This window comes from Notothenia rossii, assembly GCF_949606895.1.
Source record: "Notothenia rossii genome assembly, chromosome: 2".
Taxonomy (NCBI): Eukaryota; Metazoa; Chordata; class Actinopteri; order Perciformes; family Nototheniidae; genus Notothenia; species Notothenia rossii.
The window spans coordinates 84,385,047-84,409,225 of record NC_136904.1 but is presented as its reverse complement, the minus strand read 5'-3'; the positions used below and the strand labels follow the sequence as shown (position 1 = coordinate 84,409,225).

General features: G+C 38.5%; 2 protein-coding genes across 3 annotated transcripts in view; one reads left to right on the top strand and one right to left on the bottom strand.

Moving 5' to 3' along the window:
- Positions 1 to 18,417, bottom strand: part of nalcn (sodium leak channel, non-selective) — a 65,422-nt gene extending 47,005 nt beyond the window's left edge. The window contains exons 1-12 of the mRNA XM_079666162.1: positions 18,255 to 18,417; positions 14,668 to 14,779; positions 14,383 to 14,444; positions 13,520 to 13,660; positions 13,143 to 13,325; positions 11,441 to 11,524; positions 10,699 to 10,838; positions 10,467 to 10,595; positions 6,599 to 6,750; positions 4,936 to 5,078; positions 4,531 to 4,635; positions 1,460 to 1,546 (exon numbers count right to left, since the gene is read on the bottom strand). Of these exons, the coding sequence (XP_079522288.1) occupies positions 1,460 to 1,546; positions 4,531 to 4,635; positions 4,936 to 5,078; positions 6,599 to 6,750; positions 10,467 to 10,595; positions 10,699 to 10,838; positions 11,441 to 11,524; positions 13,143 to 13,325; positions 13,520 to 13,660; positions 14,383 to 14,424 (1,206 nt within the window). The 5' untranslated portion in view covers positions 14,425 to 14,444; positions 14,668 to 14,779; positions 18,255 to 18,417. The remainder of the gene's footprint in view (positions 1 to 1,459; positions 1,547 to 4,530; positions 4,636 to 4,935; positions 5,079 to 6,598; positions 6,751 to 10,466; positions 10,596 to 10,698; positions 10,839 to 11,440; positions 11,525 to 13,142; positions 13,326 to 13,519; positions 13,661 to 14,382; positions 14,445 to 14,667; positions 14,780 to 18,254) is intronic.
- A 2,778-nt stretch (positions 18,418 to 21,195) lies between these two features.
- Positions 21,196 to 24,179, top strand: part of itgbl1 (integrin, beta-like 1) — a 35,544-nt gene continuing 32,560 nt past the window's right edge. Inside the window, exons 1-2 of one of the 2 annotated variants that reach the window (XM_079666466.1) lie at positions 21,196 to 21,445; positions 23,412 to 23,610. In XM_079666466.1, the coding sequence (XP_079522592.1) occupies positions 21,359 to 21,445; positions 23,412 to 23,610 (286 nt within the window). In that variant the 5' untranslated portion in view covers positions 21,196 to 21,358. Of the gene's footprint in view, positions 21,451 to 23,407; positions 23,611 to 24,179 lie in introns of both variants that reach the window. The other variant, XM_079666465.1, reaches the window with a different exon arrangement.

Below are 24,179 nucleotides of genomic sequence, written 5' to 3'. Positions count from 1 at the left end.
ACTCGGAGCCACTGACAGTACGTCAGCCGAAAAAAGTCTACATCTTAAGGTGTTGTTAAGCCTTCAAATGCATTTATTTGAAATAAAGTTCAAGTTTCTGCACCAGTGAGAAGTATAGTTTAAATATATTACCTTAGCACCAAAACACTGCACAATGTTCTTTTCTAGCAGATTGTACTCTACTATGTATCACAGCGACAGTCATTTCTACTACTTGCTGTAAGGACAAGATCATTATGTCATTTAGATTACAATGTATTTCACCAGGAATATTCTCTTGAACGTACATGGTAGGTAATAAATAAGCGCTAAATGATTTCCTGTTGCTGGAAAAGTTAAGTCAGGTTCAAGTTTCTGCCAGAAAGTCCTTTATTGACCTTCTAAGTTAGGGGAACAAACTTTGCCAAAGCAGCAGTGTCATTGACAAAGAAGCTGTGTATTTTGACACTGTGCTATTGTGGGTCTGAACATGGCTTAATACTCCTCTCAGCCAATCAGTTAACCCTTCAAATGATCAGAAGTGTTCTTCCTGTTGGGGCGTGATGACAGTAATAGCTATTTTGGTTTGAGTGAAAGAGACAGATGAAGCAGCCTTTGGGCGTTCCTTGTAACGGAGCACAGGGCTCAGAGGGAAATCAGCCGTGTTTATCCCTCTGGTTATCTAACTCTTTCCTCCTACTGATGACGAGGCTCTGGGGTACATGCTGCTTTAATGGGAATACTGCACATTTCACATTCTTCATTTCCCATTTCCTGTCTTCTTCAGTACCAAAGTTCTCTACTATTATTTGTCTTCTCTTCCTCCCTCTGTTTGTATGTGTACCTCCGTCAAGCCTAGCTCTGGAACACTATTTCCACAGTGAGGGTTTGTTGACAGCTAACCTCCCTCGTATAGCCTTGATGCTATTGGCAGTATCTCACAGCGAGTGCCAAGGCTTTTACACCGTAATGCTATCAACAGTGGCCCAGCTGCAAGCAGCACCCGCAGCTTTCAGCTTATCTTTAAAGCCCAACCATTCGGATCACACCGACCACAGGGCAACGGCGGCGTCCATCATGTAGACGTCATTTAAAACCAATCTATCACTGGAGCAACATCATTAGTGAAGCTCTACACATCAAACACGAGCATCCCCTCATTCAAAATCCCATCATGTAGTCGTTTGACACGGTCATTGAAGACAATGACAAATGGGAAAACAATGAAGTGATACTGCCAGGGACTTATTATAGGATGAGGTGGATTCTCTATGAATACAAAGCACATTAAAACTAAACTAAAATGGTATTTAAACACACTAGTCTATACAGATGCACGGCTAAGCTTTAATAGTTCAGGTAAGGTACAAAATATGTATATTTAAGAGCCACTTTTCTAGTTAAATAAATGATGAATGTAGGTGTGAGAGAGAGGGAAAGACTTTACACAAGCTGCATATTAATTTTGTGGTGTGTTTACCTGGAGGCAGGCAGGCGCTCGGCCATGTGGTTTGTTGACGTCCACAGCTACAAGCTGCCACCCCCCAGCAGCGTCTTCATGGAACATCTGTGGCACAAGGACAGCACATGAGGTGCAGAACACACACACACACACAAAACCATGCACACAAGTACTGGACAAAACTCAAAACACATCTGCCCTTTGGCTACGTTTTCATAAAACATCTGTGGCCACAAAATAAGTTGAAGGCATACCGCACTGATTTTACCCAAACAACATGATACAGCATGATAGATGCTAAATACAGTGTTGTAGGCCTAAGGACCTAACACCAGAATGATAAACAAACCTATTCCACAGCAGAGCCTTTCCCAATCACGCAACAGCTGTTTCATGAATCAATTATTCTTTTTAAACATGAACTTAGAAATAGCACCAGTATTAAGCTGGCCTGGTAGCAGGTGTTGCTGGTGTAACACGCAAATGCACATGATGGCGAGCTGAATACTAACGTTGGCACAGAATAATTTATTATTTGTTTATTTGGGGACTATGAATGTAGAAAAAGGCATGGCAGTTCAATCCTTCAACCACTTTGCCAAAATTGTCATTATTCTCGTCGAGTAGTAGCTTTACCCCACTCTGTTTTATTAATACTGTCAATATGGCTTCACATCAATAGTTTTTTTGTCTTTCAATTTATATAACATGGCAGGTCTAAAACCTCGGCCGCAAACAAACATAGTTGATATCGTTCAAAGTGGAGAAACATTCAATTCATCCTTGAGATAAGCTTTTAATTACAACTCTACTCATCAAAAATATGGAACAAAAAGCCTAAATCTATGAAACAAAAGTGGATTTATCCTTTGTCCTTTTATCAACACAGTTAGGATTTACCCATCTTTATTAAAAGCCTCGATAATCTGAAGGGGGTATAGAAAAGTCGAGGCATGGGGAGAGTGTCGTGTGTTTCGCTCTCAGGGCCACATTATACCAGCCTTCCTCTCTAGGGTATATGAGGAAGGGAGCATATTGTTTCAACCTTTGTGATTGACAGTAAAGTGTTGCACCACAGCTAATTAGTTTTTCCGCCTCTAAGATAAAGATTAGGGCATGACAACGTGATAACAATTAATTTTGATAATGGAAAGAAAGGCTAATTGTTTTCAAGGTCAGAGCATTCTGTACATGCCAGTGGCACAATCCTGTTACCCTTCATGAAAAATAGAAGTTTATTTCGACTTACCGTAATTAAAAAAAAACAAAAAAACAATACTTGTATGTAAGGGAATGTAAAGGGGCATTGCCATGTGTCTCTATTATAAAAACACCATATGCAGTATTCTACATCCTCTTCGTCAGTCCAGAGTAGTCTACCGTAAGCAATATAATAATATATATAATAGGCAATGAAATGCTTGCCAATTCAAGAAAAAAAAGCATTCTATAAGGACCAGAGTAACAACCATTAGTATACCCAAAAGAACATTTAGAAGACAGATAAATGTCATTGCCAACGCTAATCACTAACATTAGAGAAGGCAGTGAAGTTCGAGCGATGGTGAGAAATCTTTGAGCATTCATAGTTGTATATTCATAAGCTCTACAAAAACTGTCAAACTGTTTTATTATCATTGCTTTCCCCTCACCCAAATCACTTCTTTGTGACATTGAATGTATTTTCGGTCTATAAAGTATTCCTTATTATCTCCCACTATTATATCCCTCCAGTGTATATCTGTCTATGGCCATATCTCAAGACAATTTATAAGCAAGGATAAAAAACAGCACAAAGCACCTTTTGAGGTAATACTAATATAATTTGCTTTTAAACATCTATATTGCACAAAATTAAGCTTATTCAAAAATGAAAATGGAAATTGCTTATCAAAATAATAAACTCTTTATAAGATCAACACCTTCATTAGATAGCAGCACTGGATAAGTGACAGGAAATGACGGAGGGATGCAACAAAGGTCCCTAGACAGATTGAACCTAGGAGGTTGCGGTTCATGGTCAGCGCCTTAAAAGGATGCAGACAATCTAATCTCAAGTGTTTTTAGAGAAATTCAACATGAATGCTTCTGAGGTGGATCAAATAAGGATACATAAGGCTGTGCAAAACAGGGATACGCTCACATGTCCTTCTCCCCAGTCACACACATTAGTAGGTTCTGAGTATTATTCCAGTTACACCAGCCCAGCATACTTCCAAAGAGATTTTACTTGGAAGAATGTTAATACTACCTGAATGTTTTTAGTATTCTTATTTTCCAAGCTCTTTGAAAAGGTCCAACCTCCTTGACATGGCCCACAGGGTGACCCCACACATCCAGAGACATAATGTAATTGCAGCCACTCCATCTTCAATCAAATGAACTCAGTTGCTGCCCAGAGCTCATGACATTTAGAGCATTGACTGATTGGTACATCTAGAGCTTACCCTTCAGGCTCAGCTTGCTCTTTACCATAACAGTCCTGGGCTGTTGGTAATACAAGTATCTGCTCATCAGTCGTTCGCTATATTGACTTACTTGTGAACAAAACCATGCGATACCTGAAGTTCTTCAACCAAGTAAAAACATTTAACCTTGGAGGGATCTCCACCATTTGCATTACAAGAGGAATTCCATGGCTTCATAATTGGAGGAACTGACTGTCATCCCATTCCCAGCTGTTTCAAACCTAGCCGTTTGTAATGGTCTGATAAAACCAGAAGAACCCCAGAATGTTCAGATGCGATCCTGCATTCACCAAAGCAGACATTCTCCACCTCTTCCAGCAAAGCAGAGATCTGCAGCACCCTAAGGCTACCCATTTTGAAGGCATTTATTGATGACTATGCACTCTTAAAAAAGCCCTTCCTGTCAAAACGAGTTTGTGTTCATTCCTGTGACTCTTCTGAATTCATGCAACTTTGATGAGCTGAACTCTGATGAATGGACACATTTTTTGCACTCCCAGATGACCAGCTTTAAAGAAAGCTTATGTTAAATAAATGGTAAGATCAAAGCACCACATACATTTTTCCATCTACGTGGCATTAGTTGGTCACCTTGAGTGTGTGTGAGTGTAATTTGTGTACCTGTGTTGTAGCCGTGGAGGTTGTACTGCTCCTTGACCCCCACATCTGCTGAAATTGCACTCTTATCTCAGCAAATGTCTCTATGATGACTGCAATGAACACATTCTGAAAAGGAGAAATAAAGAGAGAGTGAAACACAGACAGTGAGAGAGTGTTGTGACAATACAAATAAATGAGCAAGTTGAGTCCATTTCTTCACTTCCTTTCACTATCGGTGACCTGATATTCATTCTCTCATTAGCCAGAGAACATTCTACTAACAAGGGGAACTCATTATGTCAGTCGGTGAAAGATTAGGTTATGGCAATTAGCATAAAACCTTTTGGTGTTTAACTTTCCCCTGCTGCCATGTCATGGGAACTGAACGCATCATGAAAAGTGCATTAGAGAGAGAATGGCTCTAACCTTGACAAGCCATGCCAAGAAGAAAATGAGCGTTATAAAGTAGAAGTAGGAGCGCCAGCGTGGGAAACTGTCAATGGCTCTGTACATGAGGAACACCCAGCCCTCCTGTGATGCAGCCTCATACACAGTGAAGATACTCGTACCTAAACAAAGAGAGACAGAGCAGTCAGAGAGATGTACAGAAATGTTGTTATTGAAACAAGTGCCAGTATCAGTTTCTTGCTTATAGCGATAATGTCTTTGATCTTCACACCAATTATCATGGCAACCCTCAAACTAAGCCTTCCGAAAAGACAATACTTTCAGTAAGGACTAAAGAAATTGTTACAAATAAAGTACAGTAAAAAAAAAAAGTTAAAGTCCCCTAGGACAAAGCTTGAACAAAAAGGCATTCATGCATCCCTGCTCGGTTCCGGCAAATTCCTGAATACCGATTGAATTGTATTTTATTTGTATTTACTTGCACATTAAAAACATTCTCTTGCACGACTATTTTTTCTTTTTCATTTGTTTTATGTCTTATATATATTCATGTTGCACTGTTGAAGGAGCCTGTGACTTAAGTGTTTCATTGCCATAACTACACTGTAGCTAATGTGCACATGACAATAAAGCCTTGAATGTTGAATCTTCAAATACTTAAAAAAAAAAAAAAGGTCAGTCCTAAGGCATTCATTGGTCAACTACAGAAATGTAGGCTATGCTATGCAATCTTCTTTTGAAAACTATTGAAATTGTAATATTTGTTTTACATCCAGTCATTAAGCTTCCCCTGAAACTGTTTGTAGACCCAATGTGTTGGCCAGCCTCACACTTTGAAACCCTCTGCAGTGAAGTAACCAGCTGCTGACAGCAGCTGTCAGGGGTAACTGACAAACAGCTGGTGCATCATTAACAGTATACAGAATTACCTAATTCAACTATTAAGTAGCTCATGTCATTGTTTTAACATCATTTTAATGGTTCTGAATAACGGTCTCTAGGATTCTGTGTTTCAGGGCGATACTGATATAGCATAGTTACTAGGTTTTTATATGAATAATTAATTTCCCCTGTGTGGATGTGAATAAATATATTAAATCTGACTGCTTCATAAACATAAAACCATTCCAATAAATTACTTCAGATGGTCAATAATTAATAATCAAATGTTTTACATAATGTCTTTTTTAAATAGACTGTAGCTTCAAACTTAAAGCTACTATTTGGAGCTTTTTAATGACGGTTTTATAAAGCATTTAAATTGCATTTTATACTGCGGTTCTGTTGCACTATATCTTAATGGTTTTAATGTTTTTCTTGTGAACACTTAGAATTGCCTCGCATTGAAATGTGCCGTATAAATAAACCTGCCCTGCCTTGCCTTGCCTTGCCTTACATTGATATTTATAAAGTGTATTGATAAATACATTTAGGCTATAAATTGAATTGAGTGTTCCATGCTCCATTCTATAATGTCTAAATTAGGGATAGTTTACTGTGAAGCTCTCACTCTCCTTCACGGCTATCTACAGATTAGAGGCACTGCACTGTGCCCTGACGCTGGATTGGAGCTCCATTCAGCTGATAAGAATGCAGGATGCTGCTGAATGCCCCAGCTTTACACCAGAGAGTTTTGTGTACGTGTTTGAATGCATTACGTGTGTGGGTGTATGGCGGATACCTAGTTCATTGAAGCCACTATAACCGAGCTCCTGTCGGCTGAGTCCCAGCTTCTCCAGGTCTTTGCATTCAAAGCCATGAGGACACTGGTAGCCCTCTCCATCGGGGGAACAATGGGTGTCTGGGATGGCCAAGCTGTTCCAGGTCACATTACTGACCGAAAGAGGGGAAAAAAATGTTATCAAAAGATATGTACGCAATGAAAACACAGATGTAATGCAGTGGTTCACGAGCATTTTTGAGTGACGCCTCCCAACCAGAATACTATATAGGTTGGTGATTTTGAGATTTTCAGAGAGAGAGAGCATGTGCTAATAAACAGCTGTTTCTATGTGCCTACTTAAGCTTATTTTGAGTGATTATTGTTAATGCTCTGATTAAAAAATGTAAATATATCATGCGTTGTTAGTGATGACACATTTGATCTGTTTTAACTGCTAGTACCTTAGGCACTGTAGATTTCTAATGTATTCAATGATTTCTTCTCTCCCCCTGACCTGCAGACACACTTTGACTCTCACAAATACACTTATTAACATCGATTCTAGGGAAGATTATATCACTGGTACAGGGAATATAATGTAAAACCATTACCTAGTCTAAAATATGTTAGTTTTAATATGTCCTTTTTTGTTTTTCCCCACCAAAATCTCTCATTGAGAATCACTGCTGTAATGTGTGAACACAAATAGAGGTTTTGACAGCAAAATGTTACTTGTGTGAAAATATTATTATTATTATTATAAAAGAATTAAGGATGATTATACTTAAAGGTAGGGTAGGTAAGAATGGAGAAACCAGCTTGAGTGCGCTAGAATTTGAAACTACGCAGCTGAAAAAAATCTGCCTCTTCCTTCAGACTTCCTTACAGAGCCCCTCCTCCAACACACACGGACGAGCACATGACCAATGAGGGCACGAGATAAGTTTGTGCACGAGATGGAAGGCTGACAGGCAGGTAGGCCATCCAGTTATTTTAGCCGGGCCGGCTAAAATAATTGATCGTGCTTTTTACAGCACCACAGCTTCCACAAATGAAATGTTTTAATGTAATTATTGTCAAAGCATTTAATGTATTCATTGCTATCGGGATGTTAAGAGCATTCCATGGAATATAACAAAAAGTGTTTCTGAAGTGAATTACCTACCCCACCTTTAACTCTATAATAAAATCAGGGATTTCAAGGCTAAGGTTCAACATTTATGGCTGGTTACAATAAATATATATGTATTATGAGCAAGAGAAACACGCAAATGACACATAGATGAATTCTGCCTGTACAAACAAACACACACACTGCCCTTCTCCCTACTTCTCTGTCTCCCTGTCTTCTAGCCTCAGGTGTTATTCCAGGAGCTGCATGATTTCTCTAATGAAAATTAATGCCATCAAATTGGCTGCCCAGACATTCATCTAAATTGTTTATTAATGGGTAAAGGACCAGAAGGGATAATTTATTGCACACATCACAAAGGGCAATCAGAGGCGTAGTAATAAATCAGATAAAGCGTGTTATGCTGGGCTGTATAATACAACTGTATCTTATCAAATAAATCACTTGATGACAAAGAGGAGATAAATGAGGCATCAAATGAGAGACCAAATGTCCAGTCATAACGAGATATTAATAATTTGGTGAGTCAAATGAAATGCAAAGCATATTTGTGATAAGACATTATTTATAATTGGTTTTCTGAATCTCTTATTTGATCAAACTAAATTGCATGTGCAATGCTTTGCATAATTAATCATTTGGGTTCATGTCAACAACCTCTGCCCACCATGGCTTAAAACACCTCTTGCTCTTGATGACATATGCTCCACTGCCTCAGTTTAGTAAATGAAGCAATATATATAATTCCCAACATCCTTTTCCTAAATTCTCCATTCAATTTAAAAACAAATAAACAGGAATAAACATGTTTTTTATGTGACAAGGATATGCTTATACTCTCTAAAGTGTCAATATTCATCGGTTCAAAATGTCTAATCAAGACCTTCCTTTTTAGAATAATCCTCAAGCAAAAAAAACACAACGCAGCATCCAGAGGAAGAGATCATACTTAGTTAACAAATCAAAAACCCTTGTCGTCTAATATCAATATCAGAAAATGTCTTTCCTGGTATTTTTACCCAATTTGCATTATAAACACCTTCTATGTGAAAAGCTAGTGGGCTTTGACTTTGTGCCAGAGGCATATGGCAGAGAGAGATTAGGCACATCAGTCCTTATGTGACATATTTCTAAAATACCCCATCAGGAGCATGTATATACGAGGGATTTATGAAAAGGAGAACAGCAGCAAACAAATGATATTCGCAGCTGCCAGGCCACTTATGGAATGATGTTAAAGAACTACGTCAGAGCTATAAATGTAACAATGCCATGTGCCATCTTTTCAGCTTCTAATGGTCAATGTGTGTGATGTCCCTTGAGTGCTTAGGCACTCTCTGGGTAAGGAGAGATATATGGGTAACTGTTGAGCAGAAATTAGCAGAATACAGAACAAAGGCTGGTTATTGACAATGTAGGAAATTGTAATTATCTTAATGAGTTTTAGTTCTACCTCCAGCCGGGGGCATTAACCATGATGGTGGCTTTACACATCTTTTGTCTCCATAGGGATGCCTTTTTTCTGTATCTGTATATCATCATTCTCAAAATAAAATCCTTCACAAATGTTTTTAAATACTACTGATTTTGCAAAGCAATGTTAATTCTGTCACACCAATATCACATCTCCCCCAGTGCTGGTACTCAGCGGTTTCTACAGAATTTCAACGCTACCATACCGGTGATTTGATTTAACTTCAGTCAAATTTTTAATTAATTAGTTTAACCTCATTCATTTTTGTAAATGAATAACATCACTTTTTGACCCATCCTGCCCTGAAGATGTTGTAATTTCTGTTGTTTTAATATGTTTAGCTCAAAGTAAACAAGGTACTCGAGCAGTTGGCTACTGAATATAGCCACTGTACATCTCTATAATATGTATTGCATGTTAAACAATGCAACTGTTCAAATGTAAGAATTGCAAGTGCAGATCGGCCAATAAAAGCAAATGAATGTACACTTTGTATTTAAGCTGACTTAAAACATACAGTTGCATGATAGGACAGGACAAGCACAGGCACGGAACAAAAGAGCCTGTGGGTATATATCATATATTTCATTTTATATTTTATATGGAATCAGTCAACTGGGTAAAATGCAAGGCAAACTTTTTCTTTTAAAAGTTTCAGATCATTTAATGTAGTGTCTACATTGTGCACACCATGTTTCACATAGGCGGAATGTAAAACAAGCTACCACCTCTGCAAACCAATTTCAGCAACTCACAAGTGACATCAACTTGCAAAAAGCCTACGGGGGGGAAATCCTCCACACTGATGAGTGAGCCTAAAGTATATTTAGTGGGTTTTCAGTAGCTGTATTCATAGACCATTTATGGTATGATCAAATATGCTTACCTGTGAAGTTTTTTAATGATCTCATATAGCCTGTGATGAAAAATAAATGCCCAGAAGCATTCAGGTTAATGTACGCCTGAAACTTATGGTACCTTAACAATGGTGTAGTGCTTGGATGTTTGGCAGTTATATCGGCCCTAATCTATAAACTGTAATAATAAAGACACTTAATGTATAGTATTTCACTTTTAGCTTCTTAAAGATCTTCGTTAAGCATTATTGCTTCACTAAATAAAAACTCTATTAGAGCAGGGAAAGGCAGCCTCCATCATACTGTAGGTATTTGAAGGTGTTCAATAAAAAGCTAAAGGATGACAGGAAGGTATAGTTGCTCGGTTGAAACAAGTAATAACAAAGGCATCAAAAGTTTCACTTCTTTGTAAGTGGCTCTTACCCTTCTCCTGTGCCATTGATGACACAATGGAAGTTGAATGTTCCAAACATTTGAACACCCAGAATTCCATAGAGCAGGAGAAAAAACAGCAGGAAGATGGAGACACTCCAGATCTGTTCCCCAGATCGCCTGCAAAGCAAAAGAGTGGAAAATGTAATATTTTCACATGTAAAATGATCAATTAATGAAAGGGACCATAGCAAAGAAAAAGGCTCATGGAGCTCTTTTTTACTTGAGTATGTTGGTGATGCGGGAGCGAGGAAGCTCAAAGCGAAAGTAGATCCTGAAGGCCCGGATCATAATGAGCGCTCGGGGGATCCTCAACATTCCCCATGGAGACATCTGATCCACAAGATCTGCTATTTCAAACACCTTAAACAAAGAGAAACAAACTGTTAAGAAGAAAATACAGTGTAGCAAGCCCTATAGAACAACCATCAAATCACACAGCTTATCCATAATCGGAGTTAGAACGTGGAATGGACTTCACCCAGACCTTTCAAGTATTACTAGTCATCAAGAATTCAAAACTAAAGTAAAAACAATTATATTTGCAGATTATTCCAGCTAACAAATATTGGATATTCCCAGTATTACTTATATATGCATTTACTTTTTTCTTGCCCTAACTTTTATTTTTTCCAGTTTTCATTAGTTTTCTTTATACTCCTTAATTTTTATACGTTTTTGATGAAATATATGCCATTATTATATTGATGCTAATGATGATGCATGGGAGGGCTACTCCCCATAAGCTATGCTTCAGCCCTCCCGCTTCTACTAATTTTGTTCATTTGTGTGTATGACTTATATGTTTTTGTTTTTGTATGATTTTAGTAGAATACATTTAAAAAACATTTTTTTAAATACTAGCTGAAACAATTAAGTTCCTTATGTCAAACCATGCTAGCACTTGGAAGAAAATAAGGAAAACAATTGCAGAAAAACCTCTAATTGCAAATATTGCAATATACCTGCAGGACCAGGGACACCCAGATGAAGAAGACCATGAATCCATCAAACATACACCAGCGATCCTTCACATAGGAGTTATCCCCCTGTTCAGAAAGTAAGAGAGAACCAGGAGACATTAACACAAAGCCAACAATGAGAGAACAATTGCAACAGAAGAACAAAAGCAAGGAATAAGAGCATTTATCATCACTATCAAAGGGCCTTCTTTTTAAAAAAAAAGCTGATGTATTCTAACCATTAGAAGACATTCTGTGATGTTTTAAGACTTTAACAACGCTAGCCTCTATGGTTTTTGAAAATTCTTCTTCTAAGAATCTAAGAGAAAGCCTTTGTTGTGATAGAAATCACATATATCTACGTAATCTGAATTAAAGGTGCCCATTATGACAAACTGACCACTTTATTCCATCAAAAACAAAACAATGACGAAGTGTAAACAAACTGAAATGTCATAGGAACAGCCAAATTGGACATACTTAATCACCACTTACAGAGAGAGAGAGATTCTGTACGCTTTTAGGGCTCATGAGGAAAGGCTGCACACAGGAGGGTGTTTTCTGAGACACTCAACCATGTTTGATTACAGACTAACAAGAACAAAAGGATGCAATTACTCTAACACTGTGTGGATCTGTTGTTTTTGTGCGACAAGTAGCTGGAACAAAACATCCAAGTTTCAATCAACTAGGTTACAAACACAGTTAAAAATCCAAATGTGTGATGAAGTAAGCGTCCTGTACACAAGTTAAATTATACTTGATATTAAGTGCTCAGAAAAGGAATGTGTTTTATTTGCTTTTAAGAACTAAAAGGAACTTTAAAAGAAAGAAAAGAAAATGTTCCAGTTGTCATGATGTTTTCCTGCACTGGTGATTTTAATTCTGTGTCCTCCAGTGCCTCCCTGCTTGTTATCCTTGATTTGCCAATTAAGCTGTCCACTCTTTTTATGGCAGTAATTATGGGCCTTTCATCTGCCAGCTGTCTGTTCCTTGATGCTTGTATAAAACATCATATCTACCTCACATTTGAATGGTGTTGATTTATCTGAATTTACAGCTCAAAACAACGACTACCATAATAAGGTTTAATATAAAGTGTCACTTAAATCTGACGCATCAACATGTGCTCTATCAGGTCTCAATTTGTGCAGTAGACCTTTGTCAGCTCACTACATTTTGCAAAAACTGTCTGAGCGGTTATTTCTAAATGGAAAATGAGCACTTCAGTGTCCCCAAATTGTCTTCTGGTAATATGCACATAAACTAGGATGGTGATGTATGATTTAGTTTAGTGTGCCATGCCAGTTCCCCGTCTCATTTTGGCAGTTACACTTTAGCTCATCAGTTTAATGTCCCATAACTTTTACATAAAGTTTCATCCTAATCCATACATTTTTTTTATTATCTTTTTTACACACAGATACAAGGACAGAATTTACGATTGCCTGCATGCTGTATATATAAAAATCCCATCTTGGCAAACATAATTAAATATTCTCTGCTGAAATGTGTGCAATATAAGAAGGACTTAATGTGTCGTACTTAAGTCACAATGAAAAGGTTTTCCTCTAGATTGATGTATTTTTTTCCCCCTTTTCAGCTAATTATTTGGAATGTAGAATGTACAGAAAATAAAGTTTATCTTGATAATTGTATTTGAGGAATGTGCTTCCTGTGAACATGTGACTCTGACATTAGCTACCTTGATGATTCCTCTGATGTGCATCTTGGCGATCATCTCAGATGTGTAGAGGAACATGAGCAGAGTGTCCAGTGTGAAGGTCACATACTGCAGCGGAGGGTAATGTTCGAACGTCTTTGGGGTGTTCATGCACACAGAAATGACGCTGATGATAGCACAGGCCCGCAGCAGTGAGTGAACCCACTGTGGAAAGAGAAAAACAATGCTTTATTCCTTTGCTTTATTCCCTTCCTGTCCAGCTATTAGTGTACGCTTGCAATACATTTGAAAGGAAGTAAATCAACAAGTGTGATTTAAAAACAAATAAATGATCTGGCAAGAATGATACAGAAATATTGTGTTGTGCTGACCCTAGCCTCACTTGGGAGTACACTCACTGGTTTGTTGATCCAGAAGATATCAGCGCTGTCTGCCAGGGTCTCGTCCGGCCCAAAGTCGGTCATGGGCTGGGCCTCGACCCGGGAGCTCTGTTTCCTCTTTAGCATGCTGGGGCTGGCTGTGCTATACAGAGAGTGGATCTGACAGAGAGGGAGGCCAACCAAACAGTGAATAAAGCTCAATGAGGGGAACAGTCAGGCTGCATCCAAGTCTGGGCAGTGTCCGTACCACTTACGTTCACCTCAATCATGTTATTATGTAAATAAATACATTTGTAATGTGTACTTTAAGCAGCTCAAAGGCACTTGGCTGGCCACATTAACAGCGACTGACTTGAAATACCAGTCCACTTTCGAATAAAAATTGTAACTCAACAACTTATAACCAATATTTAAATGGAATATTTAGGAATTAAATACCATGTGTATCAATAGTTGCTTCTGGACATAATTACATGTAGCTTTAAGCTTCACTATACTGAAATATATCCAGCAAAGTAAACTACCCTGACTTGAATTGCCAGAACAGAGGTTTGTAATTTTAAAGTAAACATGTTGAATGGCCACCGTGATACACAACGTAGCACACATGGAACACAGGAAGAGTGTGTTCACATCTCCAGTGACTTACCATTTGGAAAGATCATACATGATCTTCATCATATTAAACACCAAGGCACCGATAGATTATGCTGCGCAACCTACTGTAGAATGTGAGAGGTGTGTGTTGCTGTTACCTGTGCATATTCATGTTTGTGTGTGTCAGTGTGCATGTGTATGCAGAAAAAGAAAGGTGTACAGGCCGTTTAAACAAAAGAAAACAAGAATAAATGACACTCTGAATGGAGACAAAGCGCACATACCAAAGGGAAAAGTAAAGCTGAAATTGCTCCAGCACTGCACATAACATGCGATCAGGCATACCCTGTAAATGACACACAACAGTTAGTCAACATCATGGTTCATATGGTGTACAGTACACTACCCACATCTACAGTATGCTCATAGAGACAGGAATGCCCACCACATCTGACATCAAGGCATATATGCGACACACTCTGTGAGTGAGTGAGTGACTGAGTGAGTGAGTGAGTGAGTGAGGTGTTGTGGAAGGAGAAGATGGGGTGGAGGAGGACCAGGCGACTCACTGTGAGGCTCCTCATTGGTGCGTTCATCCCCAGGTCACAGAGGGGTGGAGAGACCAACCAGAGAGAGAGACTAGAGATGCAAAAGGGAGAATGTCCTAAAGGCCTGGAGGTCCTGTGGCAGCAGTCAGTGAATGGTAGCAGTCGTAAGAGTGTAAAGAGGGGTGAGAGAACATATTCACAAGTGCTCCAACATGCAGCTTCAGCACACATCTATGCAGGATAAAACATATTTTCTCTCTAACCTCCAATGTTATGTAGCCATGCTGATAGTTTTGGGTATGTTTGTTGATATATCTTTATCAGATTTCTCTGACTGGCACCACCCCAATAAAATGTCTGAAGGATTCTCAACACATTTGATGATATCTCTTTCTGGAAACAATACCCCTTTCACTCTTGGTATTTCACAGCAAACACTGCCAAAAGGTTTTCTTTGGCAGAGGAGTTCAATGAAAAAGTGTAAAAAAGTAATGCTTCTTATCCAGAGTAACAGACAAAAAGGCTCAATGCCAATCCCCTTCAAGCAATGTTGAACTATCTGAATGGCTAGATATGAATTTGAGAACATTGTGTGTTTTGTTATTAAGATGGACCAATGCTTCAATAAAACAGCACAGAAGTAGAATTACTTATAATTAAACATAAGTAAACATATCTAATCAAACAGTATAAATGCAAGTTGTAGATGGCATAACAAATAACACACAGAATTAGAAAAAGAACATACATCAATTTCCTAGTACCGTGATGAATGAGTCACTGCATCATGAGCACCAAGGTTTTAGATGAATTCTTTACATAAGCATCTAGCGACTCAAAAACCTTAACATGTACACGTGCATCACACATATTACCTAAATAAAGAACATACGAACTCACCGAAATGTATACTTTTTTTTAAATTAAAAAACTTTAAATAATGATCTTTAAACAAAGTGATAAAAACGGAATGGTGCAAAACCTTTGATCACCTTTTAAAAAGTAAACCAAGCATACTAACTGAAGTTCAAGAGCTATAAAACTTGGATGAGAAAGCAGAAAGAATAATCAAAGTGTGTAACCCCTGTTTCCTTTTCTGCTGTTACCAAGAAAAGAAAGTGTCTATATAAACCCCATGTAGTTAGGAGCAATTTTCCAGAGTAATTGCTACACTTAACATATGCAGATGGAGACGTGAAGAAGAGTGAAAACTAAATTACAGGGTCTAAGTGCTATTATGTGGGAGTATAGGTGGCAAAGACTGCAATTACTTTCCCATTTGGAGTGAAGACATGTTCCTCACGGGCAGGATGCGACCACTGAGCACATTCATTGTAACTGTAAGTATTTGTAGGATTCTCAAACTTTCTTTGCTGAAGTTATATTCTTGAAGAGTGCACTCTGGCAGTATCATCTTAATTGCAACCAACAAGACAAAGTTTGGTTGATGTGGGCAGCAAATATTTACAGTTATTTGTTGCTCTACTGTACCATACCTTGGAGAGGAGTTTAGGGATTTAGACGAACTAGTGTCTATCAATTGGGCGCGCTTGGTTCAAATGTATTGAAAGGATCGATACATTCAAAAAGGTACATAGCCCTCAGTTACTCCAGGGAGAATGTCCCTGTAATTGGTCATTGTAAGTCTCTTTGGAATAAGGCGTCTGCTAAAGGCCTAAATTGTAAATTATATTTTTGGGGAATAAACCCCACAGATCCTCAACTCCGGTGTGTCTCAATCATTAACAACGCAACACAGAGCAACAAGAACGTTATCTGCTACAGTAGCCATGAACTTGCATATATTTTCTTATTTGAGGGGGGGTGGATGCGTGGGCCACCCGAATATGTTAAGGGACCTTTGGCTTTTCTTGCCAAATAGAATCAAATCAAGTGGGAAACACTGAACATATTTGATTATTTTTAAAGTTAAATTAATATGTGACATAATCAAATCAGTAAGTTTAAGTGTAATGTGAACGTTTCTGCTCAAAGTGACAAACCCATACATGTAGATAGTTATCATTTGTGCCTTTTCCTGTTACCTGTACTCATTCAACGTCATTTCCAGCAGCAGAAGGTATCTCTTTTATGACTAAATGCTCTCATTCTGTAAACCCACTGTGCGCTGCAACTAACAGAAGACAGACAAAGTGAGCCACCAACCAGTAACCAAAGTAGATCATTTAGTAGCTTAAGAGCCAAAATGGTGGATATTTTTTTATCAGGGGGTAGTAGAGACTGAGAAACCTAAAAATGAAAGTTATTATTGGGAATATATTCATCAATTATCCAGAAACACGACTCCAAATGAATGCTTAAGTTGCTCTGTGTCTGCTTGATGTGTAAAATAGGACAGTTTGCAACTTTAAATGGTGTTAATATGCATGTCAATAGGGCCACCTTTGTTTGTTTGCCATTTGTTGCTGCAAGCAGCATGCAGTGGGTTTATCAGAATATTTTCACAAAAAACACATGCCTGGTGCATCTAAAAGTCTGACACTGATGAAAGCTGTGAGAAGGAAGCCAAACAGTAAAGTTGTGGGACCTAAAACCTGAACAAATAGGTGAAAGAGGATTAAATGCTCCATAGAGTTTGGGAGAACTGCAGATTTGGGTGATTATTTTCAGTAAGATCGACAACTTGCCTATAACATTTAGTCATTTTACCCATAGTGTATATAAAAATAATAATAATGTATGAAAGCTTCAAAATAATATAGGCTATACATTCATTGATTTTGAGGTATAAGGTCAAACAGTTAGCCCTAACTATTAATAAGTAACTAAATGATCAGGTAATTTATACCTTATGTGGCAAACTTAACTGTTCATCATCTGTTCATCATCATTACCACATTAACCTTATTATGTGCATGTGAGAGTCTTGTGGTCTAACAAAATTTAGCATTAGGAGGTTTCAGCTATTCACAATCTTTTAGAAGCTTACTTAAGTTGTCAGCAGGGCTAAATGTCAGCAAATGTCATGAATATCTCCTAAATGGAGATATAGTGGGCATAATACTGAAGAAAAATCAAAAGCAATACAGGGCATCTTGTTAAAAGCTCCAGTTGTGGCTAACCCTGGCCTCACAGTATTCACTAGGTCAATGTTTACCAACACAAAAACAATGTTGGTAAACTGCTCCCCCTCCTTAACAACACAGAACCAGCTGCTGAGGAATACGCACGTCCTGCAAAATGGCTGTCAAACCACTGATCATCAATCAAGAGACCCATACTGAGATTGAAAGCTGAATGAATGACACCGACACAGAGCCAAGGTTACTATGGAAACGGATGAGAGCTAAGGTGCTACATTGGTTAAAAAATAAGCTAAACACAGTGCGTATATAAATATGTGGGCACGCGTAGGTCCTAAACGTAGCTTATATGCTATGTGGCAACGAGGCCACGTGATAGTATAGCAAATACAAGGCAATTTTGGACCAAGGCCTACTCCGAAAGGATGAGGATGTGTCCACTTCCTGGAACAAGCTAGCGCAGCAGCATCAGTAGCATCCCCCAAAGCACCACAGCTGTGCGTCCGGTTACACACACACGACGAGTGTAGCAGCGGCATAAGCAAAACATATTGAATCACTTACGAGAGGAGGACTGTCTTTATCTACCGTGTCTCGTCCTGTCCATTACATCAGCTGTTTTTTCCGGGTGTGTGTGTTCGGATCGAATGGGAGAGTGCGGGAGCGCGCGCAGGTTCCAATCACATCAACAGCTCCAGCGCATGCAGCGGAGGCGCGCAGCCGTCTCCATGGTAACAGTTTGAAGGTCCTCAAATTGCTCCATCACAATGTTGGCCCATATACTTTTTTGTTGATTGTTCCCACTTGTTTGAGTACTGTAATGATACATTTTGGCGAAAAAAAAGAACTCCACTATCACAACAAAGTAGACAAAAAAACCTTTATTTGTGTATCTCCGAATGTTGTATATTTAACTGTAAATAACTGTTTTGGGGCCAACTAGTCAGACAGTAGACTACCCAATAATATAATAATAGACTAACCCTAAACCCTAACCCAACAGTTTAATGACATTAACAAAACATAAACATTGATATGATTCTCAAGAGACAGAGGATGTCATATTATGTGCACATTGTAAAGCTAATTTGGAGTTTGGCATATTGGGCTTTATGCATAGTGTTGTTAACACTATTCAAAACGATTGTAAATCAATTCAGGTGAACATTAACCTGACTTAACTTAAAATCGTTTTAAATTCCTAGTTAGAACAAAGCATGAGTTTATTTATGCATGCTTTTGATTGAAGTCCTCGTAAATTATTGAGTACAGTGTTGTCAGGTCAACTCAGAACAGAGTGAGTATGGGGGATGAAAGGTGCAAATTGAAAGCCTTCTGTGAGTAGTTGACACAGCTGTTGATAGGCTTTTTTTCCTTCAGCCTCGGATGGTTTCAAGCAGTTTAAATGCTGCCAAAGTACAAAATGTGCACACTGTTGTCTGGGAAAATCATTAACATAATTGGTCGCCTTAAAATACAATTTAATAACTGTGATCTTGGTCCTATGAGGTTATATTATATTGAATAATTGCAACAAAAAAATGAAATGTGAACCTAATTTAGTCAAGAATTTACCCAACATGTTAGAAAGTGCTGACAAATAGTAATAATTAAATCAGACACAAATGGCTTAAGGACTGAGAATTTGTAGCAAATGCTTGCACAGGTTTTTTCTGGAAAAATTCCTGCTAAATCATGTACAGTAGCTCTCAATGATGCAAGCAGCACCGATAATTCTGCTGTGGGAAGTAATCCTACCTTAACAAAAAAATACACGATAAACATATCTTGGCATGGGGGAGGTCCGGTTGGTAGATATTACATTACATTGCATTTAGCTGACGCTTTTATCCAAAGCGACTTACAATAAGTGCATTCGACCAGGAAGATACAACCTTTAAGAAAACAGAATCATATAAGTACATCAGGTTTCATAGAGCCAAACATTTCAAGTGCTACTCAACTGGCATTTAGAAAGCCAGCCCTTTATTAGTATATAAGTGCTTTGTTAGTAATTTTATCGCTCGAAGTGGAGTCTAAAGAGATGAGTTTTCAGTTTGCGTCGGAAGATGTGTAAGCTATCTGCTGTCCTGATTTCAATGGGGAGCTCATTCCACCATTTTGGAGCCAGGATAGCAAACCCACGTGTTTTTGCTGACGGGAACTTGGGTCCCCCTCGCAGTGCGGGTGCAGCGAGCTGTTTGGCTGATGCAGAGCGGAGTGCACGTGCTGGGGTGTACGGTTTAACCATGTCCTGGATGTAGGAAGGGCCAGATCCATTCGCAGCATGGTACGCAAGTACCAGTGTCTTGAAGTGGATTCTAGCAGTTACTGGAAGCCAGTGAAGAGAGCGGAGGAGCGGTGTGGTGTGGGAGAATTGCACATTTAAATAATTAAAATGAAGCAGGTGATGTCAATCAGTTAATAGGCCTTGGACAAGTCCTTGGAACTTGGATGCAGACATTGCTGATGTTAAATAATTTTTAAAATGTAGATTATTTTAAATGTATATTATTGTTGCATTATGATATCAAAATGTGTATTGCAATAAGGTCTAAACAAGTGCAACTCCCTCTCTCTGATTCACCATATGTATCACTTATTGTCAAGGGGCCAACAATCTTGTTTGAATGGATTTGCTAGTTAGCCTTATCTGCAAATACAACCAGAGATTGCAGAGCTGCAGCAGATTAGAATACTAAAGTTCCATTCTAGTTTAATTGAAGTCATTTTAGGAATGGACATTCCTCAGAAACACTATGATCCTTGGAAAGCAGTTTTCAGTCGGTCAATACGGACTATATTGGAGCTTATGTGTCTCTCTTGAAAAACACGTTTTTTATTAAGTGTTGCAGGTTGCTCTTTTGACTCCACTGCTATTTTAAAATATGTATTGATTGAAACATTACAGCACAGTGTAATTCAGTCTTTGAGTCTTACAGAAATTGAATGTTTGCCCTCAACTTTGCTTACAAAGACATTATTTATTGTCTTTATTTATTATTTATTAGTATAATTTTGAGCACACTTGACTCTCCATTTTGACTTGGTGTGGAAAAACACAGGCATTATTTATAACAAGAACAATAACTTTTCCATTCAAGTGCCCACGTAAGACTAGGCTTTGTGTAACTGTAAGCAAGCATGCATAAAGCAAGAATCCTCGACCCAGGACATATAACAAAGATTCCACCATAATTATGTGATAATTGACACCTGTGCTTTTTTCTATTGTGACATGTCAAATTATCTTCCGGCAAAAGCCTGTAACATCAAAAGAAAATATGGAAACAAAAAACTTCACCACTACAGAGAGATCATCTGGAAGAAGAAGGTTGAAAATGGAACAAAACATTAAAAAAAATAAGTAGTCTGCTTCTAATTACATCTCAAACTGGTGACTTAACTTTTTATTTTGGCAGTTTCCCCCTCTCCAGCTCCTGCCCAGGCCTGTGTCTGAGAGTCAAGACTAATCAAAGGCACTTGTATAGAGAGAACTGTTGGCCTCTGAAGGGATTGAGCCAGTTCAGGCCAGCCTGCTGCTTTGACTCTCCTTCTCTCCTTTTCTTTTCCCTCTCACTCTCTCTTCCTGTCCTGTCTGTTTAAGGAGTGAACGATTGGGAAATTCCTTCAAGCTACTTTACTTCAGGTTTCTCTGGGATTTAAACATGCACACTGAGGCTTTGGTACAGTCCATTTTGGTCCCATTGTTTCTGATTCTGCTCACTACCGTGGAGGACACTTTGTTACAATCGGTGAGGTGAGTTTCTACACAGCTTTTATTTCTTCTTGTTTATTGTGGGTTAGTGTAAAGAGCAAGAGGGGAGAGGGAGGTGCGGAGTTTTGCTGACAGCAGTTGGAGAGTACGATGTGGGAAAGTTTAGGAGAGACTATACATGAAGTTTGCAGTTTTTTGTGCAGTTTTTTAATGCTGCTTTACTTGCCAACAATTATAATGCCATGGGTATGATTCCATTAATGACTGTTTGAATGGCACTTTTTTTAAACGCATAGACACTCATTAAATTTCAGTTGGACACTCAAGCTGCCATGGAAATGTTATGACAGCTTTCGTGGTTGTGGGTTTGGTACAAGAAGCTTTTGGGAAAGTAAAACATATTTTACTTAATCATTTGCAGTCACGAAAAATTAAAGTAGGAATGGCAATCCCAAGACCTTTTTTAAAGTTCACTTAAATGCACTCAGTAACTTTCTGTGCGGTGCTATGCTGTATCATATCCTTTATTTTAGTTTTTAATCAAATTAGGGATGTTGCACTTAAGCCCCTGATGCCATAAAACCAATTAATTTATAGGAGCTTTTAAATTTGATTGGAAAGAAATGTGAAATTGTAATGGTAAGAATTACATACTGTAAGTCTATCACTGGAATTGGCTAAAATGTGGGAAAATAATTTCTGTTTACCTTGGCCTCTTACTGTAGAGCCTGACTCAGCAGATCTGTAAATGTTCCCATATGATTGAATCTTAACTCAGCTGCAGAGGGGTTGTACTCTGCAAGCAGGTGCATCATGTCTGTGTAGAGATAATATGTCATAGTGTGGCCTACAGTTTATAGCATACATTAGACAGAAGCACAACAACTCCTGAGAATCCAGGTGATAATAGTGTTATTTCTCAGTGTTAATTAGGCACTTCCAAATAATACCTACTTTATTTGTTTAGCAGGTAAGGCTGTGTCAAAAAGAGTAGGTGGGAAAAACACAATAATAAACGTTATGTTTTGTAACTGCAATTCTAAGAAGACAGGTGAAGCCACTGCAGGAAATGTAATTTCCATTTATGGAGTGTTTTAATCAACATCCAACAGCAAAATGCTTCCAAGAGATGCAGGATTACGGTGAGACAATTAAAAAACATGTGTTCTCCACACTGGCTTTGTCCCCTATTGGACCCTTTAGGGACCAAACAAGTCCCCAGGAACGGCAACTTGCTTGCTTCCTACTCAGGAGTCACTATGTATAAAGGACAGGACAGGGAGTGGTTTCAAACAAAGTCCAAGCCAAGTTTCACTACTGGAAGTCATCCCAAGGTCATGTTGTAATGTGAAAAGAAAATTATTCATCCTGATCAGCAGATACATTCAAAAATCACCAGTTTGCTCAAACCTAAAACAGCCCTCAGTGGCTGAAGCTTCTCTGAAATGGAACTTGTATAACCTCCCCATGGCACATAGAACACACACATTCTTTATTTGATTTCCATGGGAGTGTCAGGGACATTTGATCTGTTGATTGTTTGAAATGTGTCTACTGTTCAGCCAGGATTAGAACAAGAATGTCAGACAGCATCCAAATGAAACAAATCTCACAGTGAGATCCCATGATGTAAAAACAAAGCTCAGAAACAGCTGCTGGTGTGTGCTCAATGAAATGTGAAGCTGTTTCTGTCTCGTTTTATTTATTGATTTATTAGCTTATCCTTAACATTCTGTTTTTTCATCAAAATCTCAAATTAAATAGAAAAAAATGGTATCCTGACTTTGAATATCCATTCTATAAATACTATAGTCGACAAAACAAATGTAATGAATGCACTATATATCGTTTTTTATAAGGTACCAACACTGCCACGTGTGAGCAAAGGTATTTTCACTACGAAGTGGTACTGTATTTAAAACAGACACAGGTGCTGCAAACTTGACCTTCGACCTGAATTTTCCAAAGCTGCATAACAACTGACCTTTCTTTTACCCAGCCAGGTGGGTGGTGTGTGCAAGTTTTCCTCTGAGTCGTCCCTGCGCCGCTGCCGGACCCCTGATGGCAAGATCTGCAGTGGGAGGGGCAAGTGTGACTGCGGCGTCTGCATCTGCGAGGCCACCGATCCAGGGAAGTTCTACGGTCCACGCTGTGATTGTCACGACTGGGTCTGTTCTACATATAATGGGAAAACTTGCAATGGTGCGTACAATATATTAAAGGTCCCCTATTATACTGTTTTTCATCAATATATTATAGGTCTCAGATATATACAAAACATGTCTCTGAAGTGTTTGACTCCAAACACCAAACAGATCATTGTAGCATCCCATAATCCCCTCTGTTTCAGCCCTGTTTCAAAAGTGCTGATTCTCTGTCTGTTACTTTAGATGAAAATAAGCAGCCACTCCCCACGCCCCTCTCAGAGATATTTGGTTAAAAAGAACACAATGGTGCTCTAGGAGGAGATTCAAGTGATAGGGGGGGGGGGGTTACCTTGGTTGGTGTTGGCTAATGGTTACGCAAGCCAAAAAATCGTTATGACATCATAAAGTGGCCAAAATCTGATCAGCTCATTTTCAGACAGGTTTTTATATAAATGGATAAGGACAAAAGTGAGCGAATTTTTTTTCCTGAAACTTTCAGAATCTCTTTACACAGAGGGGACACATGTTGATGTATAAAAGACATGAAAAAGTGGATTTTGCATAATAGGTGACCTTTAAAACATAAAACTCAATGGTTTGGTGATATGGCATGGAGTCAAATAT